Source organism: Theropithecus gelada, chromosome 1 (genome assembly GCF_003255815.1).
Source record: "Theropithecus gelada isolate Dixy chromosome 1, Tgel_1.0, whole genome shotgun sequence".
Lineage (NCBI taxonomy): Eukaryota > Metazoa > Chordata > Mammalia > Primates > Cercopithecidae > Theropithecus > Theropithecus gelada.
In genome coordinates this window covers 161,361,118-161,379,353 of record NC_037668.1, presented here as the reverse complement: position 1 = coordinate 161,379,353, position 18,236 = coordinate 161,361,118, and the positions used below count along the sequence as shown (strand labels likewise).

The 18,236-nt window shown below is 49.5% G+C and overlaps 1 protein-coding gene across 2 annotated transcripts in view; it reads right to left on the bottom strand.

Moving 5' to 3' along the window:
* The window catches only part of PLEKHA6 (pleckstrin homology domain containing A6), a 139,062-nt gene that overhangs the window by 43,936 nt on the left and 76,890 nt on the right, over positions 1–18,236 (bottom strand). For both annotated transcript variants that reach the window (XM_025376730.1, XM_025376739.1), the window contains exons 2-6: positions 11,032–11,112; positions 9,922–10,036; positions 4,677–4,781; positions 3,945–4,017; positions 1,422–1,522 (exon numbers count right to left, since the gene is read on the bottom strand). In XM_025376730.1, coding sequence (XP_025232515.1) covers positions 1,422–1,522; positions 3,945–4,017; positions 4,677–4,781; positions 9,922–10,023 — 381 coding nt within the window. In that variant the 5' untranslated portion in view covers positions 10,024–10,036; positions 11,032–11,112. The remainder of the gene's footprint in view (positions 1–1,421; positions 1,523–3,944; positions 4,018–4,676; positions 4,782–9,921; positions 10,037–11,031; positions 11,113–18,236) is intronic.

The following is an 18,236-nucleotide window of genomic DNA, read 5'->3' as shown; positions in this document are numbered from 1 at the left end:
CAGCCCTCGGAGTCAGGTTTGAAAGAGGCAGTGCAGTGAAGGGGAAGGAGGCGAGGAGCTGGTGGGCAGAGAGGTGATATCTGGGATCTGTGGTGGGGGGAGTGTGTCAGTCACTCGGGGATGTTTATCTCACGCCTGCTGCTGGCAGAGCTCCGAGCTGGAGCGTGTCTGTGTCTCTGCACAGGTCTGGTGGGGAGGGTGAGACAGGCTGTTTGATTGTGTGTGTGGGTGTGTGTGTGTGTCTATGTATAACAGGACTACTTGTTGTTGGTTAAACAGCCTGTTCCTATTTCCCCAGCTAGAACTGGCTCCCTGGAGTCAGAGTGTTATTAATTGTTCATTCTCTTCACACCTCTGGCATACAAGACCCCAGGAGGCTGGAAACTAATTATGTGCCAAATAAGTCCTTCCTTGATCCCTGTAGCGGGCCTTGTGCATGCTGCCCAGCCTTTTTCCGTGGCCAGGTGACTGGAGCCTGAAGGACAGCAAGGGACAGAGTCCCTTCTTCTAAGGCTCTGGAAGCTCAAGGAGTGACCTACGGGTCCCATCATCTAACATCATAGCTTTGAAGGGTCTTGGACAGCAACTGTCAATTAGGGCAGAGAGGGCTTTGTAGCCAGACAATGTGTAGTTGATAGTATAATTTTATATTTGGAAAATGAAAAGGAACCTATGATTTTTGCATCACAAAATACAAAAGGGCATGAGATTTTTATAGGTTTTGATGGGTCATGAATTTTTAAATGTGGAAAAACACTCGCCTAGGACGAGCCAGCTGCAGGCACATCTTTAACGGGTGGCTCCCCAGGGGTTCAAGGCAGTGATATTGAGCAGGCAGGAAAGGCCCATTTTCCTGTGCACTTGTTCTCTCAAATGGTTTCTCCATGAGATGTGCAGCTCTTGTGGAATGAAACTCAACTCCTAATATTCACTAAAGACTGAAATTTAAGTAAGTTTTACTTGGAGGTAGGTCCAGTTTGCTGAAACCATGGTGGGGAGGAAGCCTTTCCAGAAAAGGTCTCAGAACCCACCAGCCACAGCTCCTGCCTCTGCCCAGAGGGATTTCCCAGGGGCAGGCACTGGGCAAAAGGTCCACGGACTCAGAACATAACTATTCCTGCCCCAGTAACAATTGTGGTGCTGCTGAAACACATCTCTACTGGCCCACTCTTGGGAGAATTGCCCACCCAACCCCCAAGAGAGGAGGAAGGTCCCAGCATAGCCTTGCTCTAGCCTTACAAGAGACTGTGCTGAGTCTAGGGGCCATTACTACTCCCCCTCCTCTGCCCACCACCACTACTACCACCATCACCACCTGGGATTCCTTAGGGTGACGGCTCTTGGCCCCTCTCCATTCCCATAGGCTGTAGAAGAGCAGGCCTCCCTCCCCCAGCTGCCCTGGGAGGGGAAGACCAACTGACCTTAAACGTGTGTTTCCGGCTGATGTTGTCTGAGGGCTGCACTGCGGCTACCCGGAAGCTCAGGAGGGGGATGCTGCCCAGGATACTCTCTTCCTTCTCATCTGTCAGGGAGAGAGGCACAAGAAGGGTGTGTGTGTGTGTGTGTGTGTGTGTGTGCACGCGCACACGCACACCAGGGGTGGGGAGAAGTGTATTGCCCCTCCCTGATAATATCAATACATATTTATTGTTCACCTCCTATTTGTCAGGCACTCAGGGCCACCACACATGCTCTGAGAGGACACTCCCTGGAGTTAGGGAGTGTAATGGCCCTGGAGATGCTGTTCCAGACACTGGGACTGCAGAGGTGAATAAGAGAGAAATAGTGCCTACCCTAAGGGAATTCGCCTTCTAGTGCACAAATAAACAAAGAAATAACAGCTGATATTTGGAAGCTCAGGCACTGTTCTAAGTGAAATGCCTTAATGGATTTAATCCTCCCAACAAACCCATGAAGAGGTCCTATTATTACCTTTATTATTACCCTTATTTTATAGGTAAGGAAGCTGAGACACAAAGAGGTTAGATGATTTATCCAAGGTTACTTAAGGAACAAGGGATAAAATTGGTCTTCAAACACAAAAAGTGAACTCCAAAGCTAGCATTGTTGACCACTCTCCTATCTATCCTGCCTCGCTAAACGAGACCATCCCACCAGTGACATATGTAACAAGGTGATGGGACAGATCATTGTAGAGTGGACTGTCCCACCTTCTGCTCTCTGGTGCCTCTGGGTCACTCTTTCTAAGGTTCTCCCTGTCACTCAGAGCCTGCTTTGCCCTTTCCGGCTGCAGATCCCCGCTGAGGTTCTATGTCTCCATAGGAAAAGGCACCCCTGCCTGGAGCTCTAACAGTCCAGCTATTACATAATTCATCCCAGATCTCCAAATGAGCCTGATGGATTGGCCAGTTGGGCCCCCCGCTGTCAGCAGGAGGCAAGAAAGGGCGGGGAGTGCTCTGTGGGACAGTGGGGGGACAATTATGAGACCATGGCAAGGCCCTCCCCACTTCCCTGGGATCGCTATTTGTTCCCCAGGCTGAGGACTCTGAAAAGCCTTCAGCTAGGGTTCAGAAGAAACCTCTGTAGGGTTATAAACTCCTCAAGCCCTGCTTCTCGTCTTACTCATCACATCTACACAATACTTGGCCCACAGATCAGCTTCTCTATTTGGACCTCAGCATGGTACCTAGAGGAAGGGGCAAACCAGAGTAGTAGGAGGCACTCAGGGTTGGACCCCAGGGCTGCCTTCAGGAGAACTAAGGCTCTTGTCCTCCAGAGATCGAGCCCCTGCCTGGCAGAGTCCAGGCCAGCATTTAGGTAAGTCCTGAGTCCATCTCTTGGTGAACAGTGACCTCCATTTTGGTGTGTCCTGAGCCTTTGGGTTCTCAGCTCTTTGAGGTTCTACCCCCACTGCTTCCCAAAGTCTCTCCTCTGTAAACTCCCATTTTCCTCTCAGTTTCATTCCCACTCTGGCTCCATTGTGGCCCGATATCCTGGAGGCTCAGCACCTGGGTCCTAGGCCTGGGCAGATTCCTCTCCCTGAGTCTTGGCCTTTTCTCTGGGACTGGACTCTGTATGCTCAGCCCCTTCCTGTTTTCCCTCCTTGGGGTTCAGGTGGCTGCAATACAGCAACCAGGGACAGCAGTGCTCTGCAGGGTCACTGGGTACAACCTTTGTTTGCCAAAGTTAATGATTCACTGAATTGCTCCCAGGAGGCCTGGAAATCAGGGCTGTGCCCTCCTGGGCCAAGGGAGTGAAGGAAAGAGCCTCTCCTGCTTCATAATCATTGTACCCTCTCTTCTCTCATCCCTCACACCCATTTCCTCCCCTGCATCCACATGGTGCCACCATCACTGACCTCAACCCTTGCTGGTGCCCTCAGCCTGCCTTGGCATAACTTTTAAAAATAGAGAGTAGGGAAAGGGTGTTGGGGTCAGCAGAGAAGGTGAAGCTGGAGGATATTATGTTCACTCATTCAGTATTGACTGAGCACCGACCAAATGGCAGGCAGTGTTTTGAGTGCTGTGGATACAGCAGTGACCAACACTGACAAAAGTTCCTGCCTTCACAGATGGGACTGTGCATTCCAGTGGGACAGGAGGAAAGGCCACACACAAGCTCCAATTAGTAGGTGACCTGCTAGTAGTGACTAGTGACCTCCTCCTCTTTGTCCTTGTCCTTTCTCCCCATTCCTCCAGGATTTCACCAGCCGTATGACCACCTTGTTCACCCAGTGTATCGCTGGAACTCTGCCTGAAACCTAGCAAGCATTGTTGAATGTGAACTGAATGGGTGAGTGAGTGAGTGTGTGAGTGAACAAGTGAGCTTTGTTTTTATCCTGCTGCCACTGGTGCCAGGACCACAGTGAGGAGATCTGCCCTGCCGGTGCCCATCCAAAGCCAAGCTTGGGGATATGGCAGAATGAGAAAGAGTGGTGGGTCCTGGCTTCCTGCCATCCCTGCCAGTCCAAGGGCCAAGCTCACCTTTATAGTAGAAGAGGCAGCGATCCACCAGGACGAACCAGCGCTTGTTCCACTGCTTAACCCCGGAGCTGGCCTGTGGGACATGGGAGAGGCAGATGTGAGGGCCGCAGGCTGGAAGTGGAAGAGGAGGTGGAATGCAGGGAAAAGGGCACCATGTCAATTATAAGGACGTCGTGGCCCTAGCTGCGGCTCTGCTGTTAATGCACGGCAGCAACCCCTGGAGACCTCAGATGCAAGGAACTGACATTAGATTATTGCCTATGACCTTCCAGTTCTGTCATTCAGTGCCTCCCCTGGGGAGGAGAACAGGGGCAAGAGATGGGCAGAACGAGTGAGTGGAAGGGCAGGCAGGGATAGCGGCAAGGCCAATCTGGTGCCAATCTGTGAACCCTAGACTTTTAGGAGACACCCCTACCCTCCACCATAATAAACAGGACCTGCTGGGGAGCTAGTGGGTTGTTCCCACGGGGTTAGGGACTCAGCATGTTTCAAGGTCATTGCATCTGCCCATCAGGACACGGGCTGGGTTCCCAAGTTTGACACAATTTTTTCTGTGTGACTTTGGGAAGATACTCAGTTTCTCTGAGCCTTTATAAAATTAGGAGACTCACTCACAGAGACAGCAGGAGGACATACCAAAAAAATACATGGACTGTCATAAGCACAGAGGAATCCTCATTCTATGAGGAGAAGGTGGAGGCTACGGTGGCCAGAACAGCAGGGTTGCCTCACCTGTTTGAAGAGCCAGCCCGCCTTGGTGACAGGTGCATTGGGGTTCCGCTTCATGGAGTGTGAGCGCTTGCCAAAGGCGACAGCTTTGCGGGCTGTGCGAGTTGCCTAGGGGCAGAAAGAGAAGCTGACCTAGGTCCCCAGTCTCCTCCTTCCTGCTCTATCTGCAAGGGAGCCACCCCTGCTAGAGCTGCTTCTCCCTAGGGTTAACCCCGGGGTGCCCCCAAGCCAAGGGGCCTAGGTGTGAATCTTGGATCTATTACTAACTCAAGAGCAGGGCCTTCCAGTTCTTTGGCAATGTTTCTCATTTCTAAAATAGGGCTCAAAATAATAATTCCAAAAAAATAAAATAATAGTTCTACCTGTCTCACAGCTTTTTTTTTTTTTGGAGGTGAAAATAATAAGATTTCCAATTTCACTCTGGCCTATCCTACTCCCAGCCGCCTTACTCCCTCTCTCTTCCACAGTGCGTTCTGCAAGTTAACTCCCTGCATCCTCGTCCTCTGAGGGTCCCGTGTGTCGTCTCGTGCCCAACATAACACGGAGCCGCGAGGAGAGACGGATGTTCTAGCTCTGTGTTGCCACGTGAACACTGTCATTCTTCCACACTCGGGCAATAGTCTACCTTGCTGGAAGCACCACTGCCTGATCTCCCACTGTTTAATCCTTCTCATCACTGTCCGCTTCTCAATCGTTCTTTCAGAGTCTAAGGGTTTTGATGTTAGTCCTCCTCTTCATTCTGTCTTGCATCACTGTGGAAAATCTCCTTGCTCAGGAGCATGACCCAGCAATGCCCTAACTTTATACAGCCTTGATGTCCTCAGCTCCAGCACTCTCCACCTGCACTCCAGCAACGCTCCCAGGTCTACACCTTTAGTCTTCTCAGCACCCCAAGCCCCTCCACTGCTACCATCTTCACTTCCAGGATTCCTGCTTTCTGATCCCAACATTCCACCCTTTGGGCTTTCTCACTCCATTAACTCAATACCAGCTTTTCTACTCCATTGAGATCCCCAGCTCCTCAATTCTCCTTTTTTCTGGATCCATCAGCTCCTCCCAGTTTTCGTTACTTCCCTACAAAGCCTAGGCCCCATGGTGGAGTATATCAACTGGGCTCTCACAAACCCCATCTATTGTCTTCCTACCTCACCTTCTCTAAAACTCAATATAGCACTCCAAATGAATCAAATTATCTACTCTCCCTGCACTGATAGCCAGATTATGGTGCTGTCGGAGAAAAAAAAATATCACACTGCCATACAGATGAGGTTGCCACAGAGCCACAGTCCCAATCCCAGGAGGCTCAGCACCAGATGGCAGCTCCACTCCACACCCTCACCATCCTCCCAGCCCCCCTACCTCCCCTGCCTCTGCCCTCCCCAGAGGGAGGTCCCCACAGTGGATCTGCTCCTCCACAGAGAAATTCGAGGCTATTAGACATGCACTCCCTCAATGTCACACCCTTTTACCTAGAAAATGACTGTACTTACACTATCTTTGCCTCTTCCCCTCCAGTGTCAAAAGAAGAGGTGCTGCCCTCCTTCCAAGGCTAACATTTCTAACTCGTTGTGTCCTCTGAGACTTAGCTCCACCGATCATCTCCTCTCAAATATATCTCTGATGCTTCCTCCTCCACTGATGTCTTCTCCTCAGCAAATGCACTCAAGTCTGTCCATCTGAAAGTGTCTCTGTCTCTCTCTCTCATGCTGCCACACACATACCCAAATTCCCCTTTCAACCCTATAACCCAAGGTCCACTGTGAGGTAATACCTTCCCTTACTTACTCTTCAGTCCTAGGCTCCTGGGAAGAGTCTCAACTTTCTCTCCCTCCATCACTCCTAAACCTCCTCTACCTATTTTCTGAAATGGCTCTTGCACTGTTATGGAATTAAGGCCACTCACTCTAAAGCATTGGGCAGTCATAACCTTTCTGACTTTCCTGGAACTCTTCTTTGAGTTTCTACAACACTATTGTTTCCCTTTCAATACCTCCGTCTGTGGCCACTCCTTCTCAATCTCCCCTACTTCCACTTTCCAAGTGTTGGTGGGCCTCAATCACACGTTTATTATTTGATTTTTATTTTCTCATTTTTACATCATGCCTGTGTTACCTCATCCATACCCACTGCTTCAGCTATGAGTAATATGATAAAAGCTCCCTAAGCTACAGCCAAGACCTCTCTTCCAGCTCAACCCATTTTATACCTGCTTGTCTGGCCAGGATTAAATAAGTGCAAAACCAAACTCATTCTCTTTCTAACCAAGCCTGTTCTGTACTTCTCATCTTGGTGAATAGTACTATGAGCCACCTAGCCACCCACCCTAGAACTCCGTGTTATCTTCCATGGGTCCCTCGTTCCTCTGTTCCATTACGCAACCGTGCATACAGGGCTGATGAGTCTGTCTCCTTAATAGTTCTCAAATCTGCTCTTCCCTCTCAAATTCCACTATTGTTGTCTTAAAGGTCCCCATCACTTCTTGCTGTCTGCCCTCTACCACGAACTAAGGTTTTTTTCCAAAACACAAACAATCCTATTTCTCTCTTGCACTCATCACTCAGGAGAGAGGTTGGATTCCTCAGCACAGCACAGGGGACAGGTTTGTGAGATCTGGCAGGGCCTGTCACCCACCTTCTGTCCCTTCACCAGACAGGCCCTGCCTCTGGTTCTCTCATCCTCCTGTGCCTTTCGCAGCGTGCTCCCGGCGTTAGGGGAGGACCCATCCTCCCTTGGCCACCGTCAAATCCCAACTCATGCTTTAAAGTTTGCTGCAGACTCCCCCGCTCCACGAAGTCCTGGTGCCCCTGAGTGGTTAGCTGCACACTACTCTCCACACATCTGTACAGTCCAAGCCATGGCCCGTGAGCCACATGCGGCCCAGGATGGCTTTGAATGCAGCCCGACACAAACCTTCTTAAAACATTATGATTTTTTTTTTCTTAGCTCATCAGAGATTGTTAGTGTTAGTATATTTTATGTGTGGCCCAAGACAATTTTTCTTCTTCCAGTGTGGTCTAGGGAAGCCAAAAGATTGGACACCCCTTGCCTAAAACCTGTCACAGTGCAGCTTTCTATCTCCTCCATTGCACCATGAGCTCCTTGCAGGGAGGAATTTTGTCTTTTTCATCTTTCTCACTAGAACTGGCAAGGTGTCCAGCCATAACAAGCACTCAGCAACTGTTTGTAGAAGGAAGTAAGGAAGAAATTGGCCTTTATTATAAAGTACTCCCACAACTGGGAAATAAAATTATTATCTGAACATTACTAACAAAAATACACATATAATGACTGAGATTCGCCTTTGGAAGAAGTCACCACAACCCTATGCAAATCTCTAAATCCTTCCCTTTTCTCTCAGTCCAACTCTTTCATAATTCTGCCCCCTCTCTCCATGGCCTAGAGGCTGCCACCCCATAGTTTACCACTCCAGGCAACCTCCCACTAACCCCTGAATATCCTGGCCTCCTACCTTTCTGCCATAGCTTCTCGGCAAACTAAGGCTAATCCAACTACCTGCCTTCCCTGCTCTCACAGCCAGGCTATGAGCATGCTGGAGGAAAATCACGCAAACCTGCAGATTTAGGGCTACATAGAATCACACTCGACTGCCCCAGATGATCCTTTGAAAGTATAGGGCAACATTTCATGTGTCCTTCATTGACCATCATTCCTATTCCCCAAACCTGTATCACGTATTTTCAAGCTCCCAGCCCCGCACCTGATGCTTCCCCACCCACCCCATTCCTTTCAGCAGAAAACTCTGCCTCCTACTTTCCTGCATAAGTTGAGGACATCATGTGAGAGTCTCTTTAATTTCCTAGACACCCACTCCCTAGCCTCACACGCCTTCTTTTAATGCAGTTTCAGGAAGAGGTGGCTTTTCCCCATCCAGTCTAACAGCACCTCTGCATCTGACTCTCTCCATCTCCATAGAAATGTGACTCACTGGCTGTCCTCTTTCTCCTGAACCTACTACCTACTGGCCCATTCCCCTCACACCTCTGAAATCTTAAAACAAAACAAAACCAACAAATGAAACCTCCCTCCAGTCCTGTGTTACTTTCTAGCTTCCATTCCCTGCCCTTCCGTTTCCCATCACAGTCAAGTGTCTTTAAAAACACTCTTTTGAAGTATTTCAAACATTTCAGAAAAGTAGGGAATAATACGATGATCATCATTTCATGTTGTTTTGCCCTAATAAAACAAGACAACTGGAGCTAAAACTCCCTCAAGCCCCTCACCAGTCTCATTACCTTTGCTTCCTCCCTAGAGGCAACCACTGACCCAAAATTAGTCTTCCTGTCCATGATTATGCACTTCTACTACAGATGTTCCTATAAATATGTAGTACTGCTTTTCATGTCTGTACATTTACATAAGTGATATCATATTTCTCATATTCTGCCACTTGCTTTTTACTCAACGTTATATTTTCAAGATTTATCCTTGTTAATACATATAGCTCCAGTTCATTTTAATTTTTGGCAAGTGCTCCATTACGTGATGATATACTAACATTTGTTGTCTAGTTCCTTAGAAGAGCAGTTTCTACACTATGCTCTTCCTATGTCTCCTCTCCCATCCCCACTTTTACCTCTCCAGCCTGCCTTCTGCTCTTCTCACATCACTCAAACTGCCCTTGTCAGGGTCCCCAGTGACCACATTGCTGCTAAACCCAGAGGACACTTTCAGCCTTTGTCTTCCTGGCCCTCTTTGCAACATTCTTCTCTAGATTTCCTTCTCCTGGGGCTCTCTTCCTTCCTTCCCCCTTCTCTGAGCTCTCAATCGCCATGACCTTCGTGACTGTCCTTCAAGACCAGTGGTTCTCAATGAGGTTGGGGAGATTTTGTCCCCAAGGGACAAAAAAACCTGACAATATCTGGAGACATTGTTGATAGTCACCCCTGGAAAAGAGGCGCTACTGGCATTTAGTGGGCAGAGGCCAGGAATGCTGCTCAACATCCTACAATGCACAGGACAGTCTCATAGCACGATGAATCATCCAACCCCAACTGCCAGCAGTGCTGAGGTTGAGAACCCCTGGTCTAGATGTTGGTCTTCTACGAGGTTCTGATCTGAGCCCTCTTCTCTTCCTACTCTCCACTCTCTTTCTGGGTCACCTTGCCTACTCTTGGAGCCTGCAGAAATAGCTGGACAGGCTACGATTTCCTAGGATTCCCAGAGATTCCACTAAACATGCACTGAAGACATTTCCAGCCCAACAGCTTGCCTTGAGGGCTGGACTTACCCGGACGCTGGGCCGCTCTGGAGGGACCTCGGACACCATGTTGTGGTTGGGTATGTCACTGTTGGTGGTAGCCGGGCGTTTCCCACCTGTTTTATTGGACATGTCCAAGGCTGATCTGATTTCAAGTCAACCAGAAAAAAGAGATTGGTGAGAGCCAAGAAACAATGGAAACGACCCATCCCTTTTCCACACCCTGCCACCCACTGTTTCAGCATCAACACAAAATTAGATCTCTTGAGTGCCATTGAGCGGTCACCTCAGCCACTCCTTCAACCCTTCTGAAATTATATGCCAGTGACCTTGGACAATTATTTATTTTTTGAGACCGTGTCATGCTCTGTCGCCCAGTCTGTAGCCAGTGGCACAATCAGGACTCACCACAGCCTCGAACTCCTAGGCTCAAGTGATCTTCCCACCTCAGCCTCCAGAGGAGATGGGACCACAGGCATGGGCCACCATGCCCAGTTAATTTTTATTTATTTATTTATTTTAGAGAGAGAGAATGTCACTATGTTGCCCAGGATGGTCTTAAACTCCTGGACTCAAATGATCCTCCCACCTTAGCTTCCCAAAACGCTGGGATTACAGGCATGAGCCACCTGTTCCCGGCCCTGGACATTTATTTTAAAAGTCTAGACCCTGGGGCTCCAGAAATCCTTTTCCTCTACTTTAAAAGACACAACTGCCTAGTGGCCTATGAGAGTAGATTAATTAATCCTCTTTTCTCTTCTTCTCCTTTCATTCGGTGAGCCAGGATCCACAGTGAGAGGAATTAGCATTTGGCTCTCATGATCATATCAGATTTTCTCAGCTCTTCCCTCAAAGGCCCCTGGGTGCTATGCCAGCCTCACACCTGTCTTCTACTCCATCAGCTCAACCTGCGGGGTACGCCAACCTGGCTTCTGCTAGACCCTAGGAAAAGTGGATGAGGGTGTCAAGCCAGATGGGTCTCAGATGCTTCCAGTCCTCAGAACCGAGGTGACTGACTGCAAAGCCCTTCTGCTTTCCTTTCCCCTCCCCGTTGCCTTCTGCTTTCCAGCTGCAAGGAGGCGGTGGGATGGTAGTGGTTAAGGACAGAAAGGCCAAACAGCAAGTAGGGGACACACTTACATTTTCAAGTCAAATGTTTTGTTTTCGTCTGGGACCTGGCCAGTCACTGGGTGTAGAAATGTGTTCCGTCTTTCATTGTGGCTGTAGAGGGAAAAACAGAAGAGTCATGGTAAAGATGAAGAAGGCAGAGACAAAAACCAACATGTGGACAGACCCTGGGTGGTGACAGGGACAGGTGACCATGTAAGGAGCTTGTGCCTCTGTCCTCCAGGGGGATCCATGGGAGGCCTGGGCTGACATCCGGATGAGGGTGGGGGCAGGGGGTGGGGAAAGGAAGAAATGAAACCTGGTCACCTCTCACGAGTCAGTGCCAACTACTTACTAAAGTTCTCTGGGGCTGGAAACAAGCCACACTGAACTCTTTCAGTGCTTATCCTAAGTGTGGGGAAGAGGGGTTCCAACAGCCAGTTCAGCACATCAGGGCCTCATGCGTGGCAGGTTCTCTCCCAGGGACAGAGCCTGCCGGTGAGCCACATTTTAAAAAAAAAAAAAAAGCTCCCTCATTATTTGCTGAAAAAACCTTCTTGTGACCTTGGACTCCTTCTCCTTCTCCTGCTTTATGCTGTGTCTCTTTCTTAAAAGGAAATGGGAGCTCGAAAAACTCCATTCTTGAGCTTGGGCTTGGACCCACCCACACTCTAAGTCCAGGGTCTCCTGTCCAAGGGCTGCTTGATGTCATTGAGACCTCAGGGGCTGTCAGGTATGAAAGTCAGTGGTAGCTCAACAGTCCAATCTCATTAAGGGATGCTGTGGCCAGGAAAGGGGCAGGGTGTTGTGAGGACGGCCTGCCAGGAAGCAGAAGGGAGCAGGAACCAGGGGTTGGGGGGTCGGGGGTAAGTGCAGAGGCAGATGGGGAGCAGCATCGTGGAGGCTCCTTGGGAAGACCTGCTGTGGCTCCTCCGGCTGGCTGAGTGTCAGGAGAGTTCCCAAGGAGGCTCTCAAGGGAGATGGGGAGGAAGGCAGCAGACACAGCACAGAGGGGCTGATGCAGCAGGTCTAAGCCGCAATGGCAACCCCTGAGATGGATCCTGTAAGCTGCGACTACTTGATAAGAATGTAGCAGTGGAGATTCAAGCATCCAGCCAGTGGAGGGACTAGATGAGTTAAGGGCCTCGTCGCCCATCGCTCTTGAGAAATACTGTGAGAACCCAGCGTAGGTGCCAAACTACCGGAAGAAGCAGGCACTAGGCCAGAGGCCATGGAGACTGGGCCACTCAAGCACATCCACAGCAAAGGGCCAGCTCTGCTTGACAAGTGGCAGGTCAGCCAGCAGCAGAGGAAGGAGATCTTAGCTTAGTCCCTTCAGTTGCATCAGAGAAGGAAAATAACCTTTTGGGGGCCCCCTTTCAATAGCCCAGGACACATCCCAACCCTTGGGCTGTCTGCTAAAGCTAAAGATAATATCAAAGACTGTTTTTTTCAGTTTCCAAAGCTGTCACGCTCAGATGTAATCCAAAGACATGCAGGAGATAAAAGCACAGCAGGCAGTGCCTACAGTATGTGCGGAAATCTGGGCTTTGCAGCTCAGGTTTGCCAGTCAGGACCCAAAATCGGGCGCGTGTCAACCGGGCCTGGGTTCTGAGTCTAGCACGTTGATAAGCCACTCCCTACTTCCCAAACTTTATTCCCACCTCCCTCCCAGGTCCAACAAGGACATGCTCCTCAATTTAATCACAAGGGATCTTTGCAAGGAAGGGTCACTGTTTCCGGTGACCCTTGTCTGCCCCTGATTCTGTCCCATCTAGTGGTCTGGGGGGCAAGCAGTCTGCAGCAACTACAGTGTCCTTTGAGGTGTCAAGTTGTCTGCTTTTTCCCAGTGGCGTAGGGCACCCGCCCCCTGCCCTGACCCTCCAGTCTCCTTCTGCTCTGCGTGTTCCCGATGATAACTGCTGGAATCTTCCCTGCAGGCACTGGCATAGACACACGCACGCACACACACACACACACACACATACACACACAGAAGCGTACACACACAGTCTGCTGCCAACCATCACAAGACTTCTAGGGAATGGCACATCTCTCCTAGCCCCAGACTTTCCTACCCAGCAACCCCTACAAATGACGTCCTCATTCTATCCCGGCACTACCAATTTCAAAATAGCTTCCCCTTCACAACCACTGCAATGCAGCAACCATTGACCTAACTATGCTTCCTTCTCCAGGTCATCTCAAGCAGACCCCTTACTCTGAAGCCCCTGGATCCAAGCAGGATGAGCTGCCAACTCAGCTTGCTCTGACTTAACTTGGCTCATGATCTGTGGAAGAAATCCCTACCTGACCCGTCGATCAGCCCGAAACTTCAACATCTTTTTGGCAGGTCCGTCCCCAGGTTGGCAGCCTCAGAGGACCCGCCGGCCACCCTGCTCCTACCATGCCTCTGAGAAGTAAGTCCTCTGGTCCAACTGGTAAGGCTGTGGCAGAGATGCAGAGCGATCGGTGGCAGAGACTCTGGCAGTTCCCCCTCCTCCTGGCTCTGGCTCTGGAGAACCAGGAGGGCACTCTCCTTGGGTGGTGGTAGGGGTCGCCTAGGTGCCCTAGTAGGCCTGTGGCTTCCTTGTATTCGGCCAGAATGCTACTGGTCAGAGGACTGGAGGCAGAATAAACAAGGAGGGGATGATATCCTCCCCATTCAGCTCCCCAAGGAGAAAATGCTGAAATAGAGAGACAGACATACACGGAGCAGGTGTAGCACTCCCAGGTAGTCCGACCTCAGTGAGCTAAGGACGCAGAGTAGCTGGGCGGGTGAAGGAGTCTGGGGCTGCGTTCCCATCTGCACGGCTGAAACTCATGCCAGCCCGACCTGTAGGGAGACAGTCCTCCTGCCTCCCCAATTCCCAACCCACAACACAGGCTCCTAAGCTGAAAATCAACTTGCTTCTCAGAGATCCTTCAGATCCTGTGGGCATAAGGGTTAAATGAAGCTCCAGATTCATCTGCTGTTATTGCTGCCGCTGCTGAGAAGCTGAGATTGATTGAGCAGGTCTCCTTTCCCTTCCGCCAGCCTGCCCAGCCTTCTTCTGTGTGGACAGGAGCATAATGAATGAAGCTCCTCTGCCCCCGTCCCTCCGACTTGCTCCCCTCGGACAGCACAGGGTTGCTTTCCCTCCCTGTGTGGCGGTCCTACAGATGAGAAGCAAGTCGACCAGATGGGCGTGGACGTTGTGGAAAGAGCTGGTGGCTGGGATGGGACTGCTCAGGCAATGTTAAAGGAGAGCTTCCTCCCAAGGCTTGCGAGGAATAGGGCGGCAAATGGGGCTTGAGAGGGGGTCATTGTGTGTTTATGGCTGAAAATCTTCCCAGACACGAGATGATACATTCCAGCTGGTGACTGTCAGATCTGCTCAGAAGCAAGGAGGTTTGTATCGATGCTAATTCCCCTGAATTCTTCAGCGGCTAAAGATGGTCAGCGCTCCCCTTTTCCTAATGTCCTTCATGTCTTAGGATCCTTCGACTGTGAGGGCCTTCCGAAGGACATTGCTGCCATCCCCCTGCTTCTAGGCAAGTCTGTTCTCCAATCAATCCTCATTAAGTTCCTTGGTTTTCTGTAAAGAGTTCTAGCAAAGGAGGCTCCAGACCCACTGTTATCTTATCCTGCCAAGATGTTCTTTTTGATATCACGTTTCAGTTCCTCTGGCTTTCTATATTATTCCATTTCGTCTTCACATGACAGATTCCTTTTTTGACCAACGTGGTTCTTTTTAGCAGCACCAGGCAGCCTGCTGACATCACAGTCTGTTGCTATGGCAATTCTGTGATGTCACAACAGACACTGAAAGGAAGGGGCTAATCTAATTTTTTGGATTGAGCAAGAACTTTATCGGGGAATAATGTCATCAGTGAATGGAAAAGCAAATGGACAACATTATTATTTAACCCATAATGAGACATGTTGGTACGATATAACTGGGGTCAACCGCTGCTGATATTTAAATAGCTTAATCTTAAATCCAGAAGGTCAATACATTCAGCTATTTCATGGGACTTTTGCAAATGATTTATCCTGGTGAGAGGAGGCCTCGGTTTTCGGATCGCTTCCTTTCCCTGTCCCTAATCCAGTTTCTTGGGCCCTCTCCTGATGCCCAGTTGAGGTTCCTGCCCATACAAAACAGGTGCTCGATAAATATTTGTTGAATGAATGAATAATAGAAACTCTCCAGCCCTGACTTAATTTTTAACCACCTGCATTTGGAGTTTGACATTCTATCACCAAGGGCTTCCCTATCTTAGCTCTCTCTTAAAATTAATTACTTCCTCTCCATGAGAGAAGCTCTGCTTCTGCCCCCTCGCCCCCTCACTCAGCTTCCCTGCCTATCTCCCCCTTGAATACATAGCTTGGCTTTGATCCACCTTCAGTAGGAGGGGAAGAAAATTAAGCTCATCTGCACAGAAGGAGGAGGGGGTAGGGGTGCTTTGGGAAAATGAGCTTTCTTCCTCTAGAAGGCAAAAATATCCCCTTTCTCTTCAAGCTGAGCTCAGGGGCCTCCCACAGCCTTTGCTTAAGCTGCAAGTTAAATTACTTCTCCTATGCCCTGTAAAGATAGCACGAGGGAGTAGGAACGAAGGCAGGCTTGGGGCTTCCCCTGCTCATCGAGAGCTCCGAAATCCTCTGAATTAAGTCTGCACACAGAATGTCTAGCAGGGGTTCTTTCCCTTTGCCAACAGACTGCACAGTATGGCAGATTTTCATTTTAGTTAGACATCAAGAAGAACTTACAAGAGGCAGAACATTAAAAAGGGAAACGATAAGTAATCCGTTTTCTCCTTCCTCTCTCCTTCCTTTTGGGATGTCGAAAGGCTTCCATTTGTCAAGGACAAATGATTATGAATCTATGAATACATATCCAAATGGACCTCTCAAATTCCGCCCAAGAGAAGGGAAAATCTCAGGTGGTAAAAGAGATCGTGTGGTGGAGGTAGAAGCAGTCCTAAACTTCAGAGCAGTCCAGTTGGTGGTCATTTATGCACTATGAGGGTGGCCCTGATGGCAGTGCTGTCAGTAGGAACAAATATGGCAGGACCAAACATTCAGTCCAAGATCCAACCTGAGTTAGCAATGTGACCTTATTTCTTGGGCCCTTAGTTTTCTCATGTGTAAATGAGGTACCTTCTAACTATATGAAATACTAGTGCTCGCTTCACCAGCACACATGCTAACTCTATGAAATAATAGCTGTAAACTTTCAAAATGTGGACCATTTGATGCAGAAGAGATAATGGCTGTGAAAAACAAATTAAGAAATACGCCAGATGCAGGAGCGAAAAAATGAAAAACACATAGTCCCAGGCTTAAGAAGACTGTGTATGCGGCATGGGCTGGGAGTGCCAGGGGCAGGCACTCTGGAAGTCCCAAGACCAATAAATTACAAAGAAAAGAAACAGATCCTCTCCATTTTCCAGGCCTTTGTCTCTGCACCTACTTAAAGCTTTCCTGTAGTTCAAGAGACATCCTCAGCCCCTACAGCACCTCACATAGAGATAACACTGCATTGTTTCATCTCCAAACATCCCCCTGGAGAGTCAGCATCCACATGCAGTATACCTGGCACTACGCTGTCAAGAGTGGCAAAAATTAATCCAAGTTTCATGATCTTTTGCAGGCATGCATGTTCACACATGTGCACACATGCACACACACACCCAGGCTGGACGCCTGGAACCCCACTGTGATCAATATTGAACGACTGGAGAGATACTCCACTCCTTCCACCCACTGGGCCTCTCTTGATTATCTGCTGTACACCAAGCTGCTTCATTTCCATAGCTCCTGAGAATCTGCTGACAAAGAATTAGCCCTGGCCTGGCTTCCCCATCCTGAGGATGCCTTGGCTTCCAGCATTACAGCTCATTAGATTGAGAGAGGTTTGCGTGCAAGGCAAGTGGAAAGGGGGTCCCATCCCTCCCACTTCCTTCTTTCTCCTAGCTAGCAAATTCCAAGCCGAGACTGTCCACACTCCAGGGAGGATTGCTGCTGCCACAGAGGAGGGGAAGGTGGGGAGAGGGTTGGTTCCTGCTCTGTGCCTCCCCATCTGGATCTCATCATTATTTTCAAGGAGGCTTATCTGCTCCAGCATCCTGTCCCAATTAAAAACCAACTCAGTTTATGTTTCCAGCCATTTTCATGCACCTGATTCCTGAAGCTCCCCCTGCCATCTCCAGGAGAAAATACACTTTCCTAGCCACTTCTCATTTGAAGCTGTCTGTTTTCCTACATACTGCTGCCACATAAAGAAGAGGTCAAAGAGGGTCAGGCCCTGGCAGCCCCTCTAGGTATTTGCAGGTAGGAAGGAGCTCCTCCAAACAACACTGCCTTAGCCAGGCATGGTGGCACATATCTGTAGTCCCAGCTACTCAGAGGCAGAGGCAGAAGGATCACTTGAGCCCAGGAGGTCGAGACTGCAGTGAACTATGATAGCATCACTGCACCCCAACCTGAGGTGCAAGACTCCCATCTCTAAAAAACAACAGAGCAAGACCCCCATCTCTAAAAATAACAAAGACCCCCGTCTGTAAAAACAACAGAGCAAGACCCTGTCTCTAAAAAACAGAGTAAGATCCCCATCTCTAAAAAAAAAAAAAAAAGAGTAAGACCCCCATCTCTAAAAAACAACAGAGCAAGACCCCCGTCTCTAAAAACAACAATACCCACTGTCTCTCCTCCATGTTCTCCTTGAAGATCAAAATACCAGTTCTCTGGGTGCTGGAGACCAGCTGCCAGTGGCTGTCATCCAGCCTTGTACTTGCTTTTGCCTTTCTTCTTTGCCCTTGCTCATCCCCCACTTTGATGCCACAGTTATTTCCAAAGTGTCAAGAAGATGGTACGTCTCTGCCCCAAGCCAGTTTATTGAAACGTCCTAAGCTACTCAGCTGCATGTCTAGGAGACAAGACCCATGCTGCTCCCTTTCCTGCTTAACTCTGCCCATCCTCACCGCACCCCCAGCCCCATCCCAAACCTGTTATGGGCGGTTATGGAAGGCTGGGCATGTTCTATGTGAGCCCAGCTCCCACCACAGACAGAAGATAGAAGAGATGGCTCCATGGACAAGGGAGAGAAATCACAAATCAGGGGGCTAGGTCCAGGTTTCTTCCCTTCCAGCCCAGGTGCTCTCCTTCCCCCATTCTCTCACTGTAGTGTCTCCCAGCCCCTGCTCTGGGCCTGGGTGGTCCCTTATTCCTATGAGAGGAGATAGGAAGGCCTAAGATG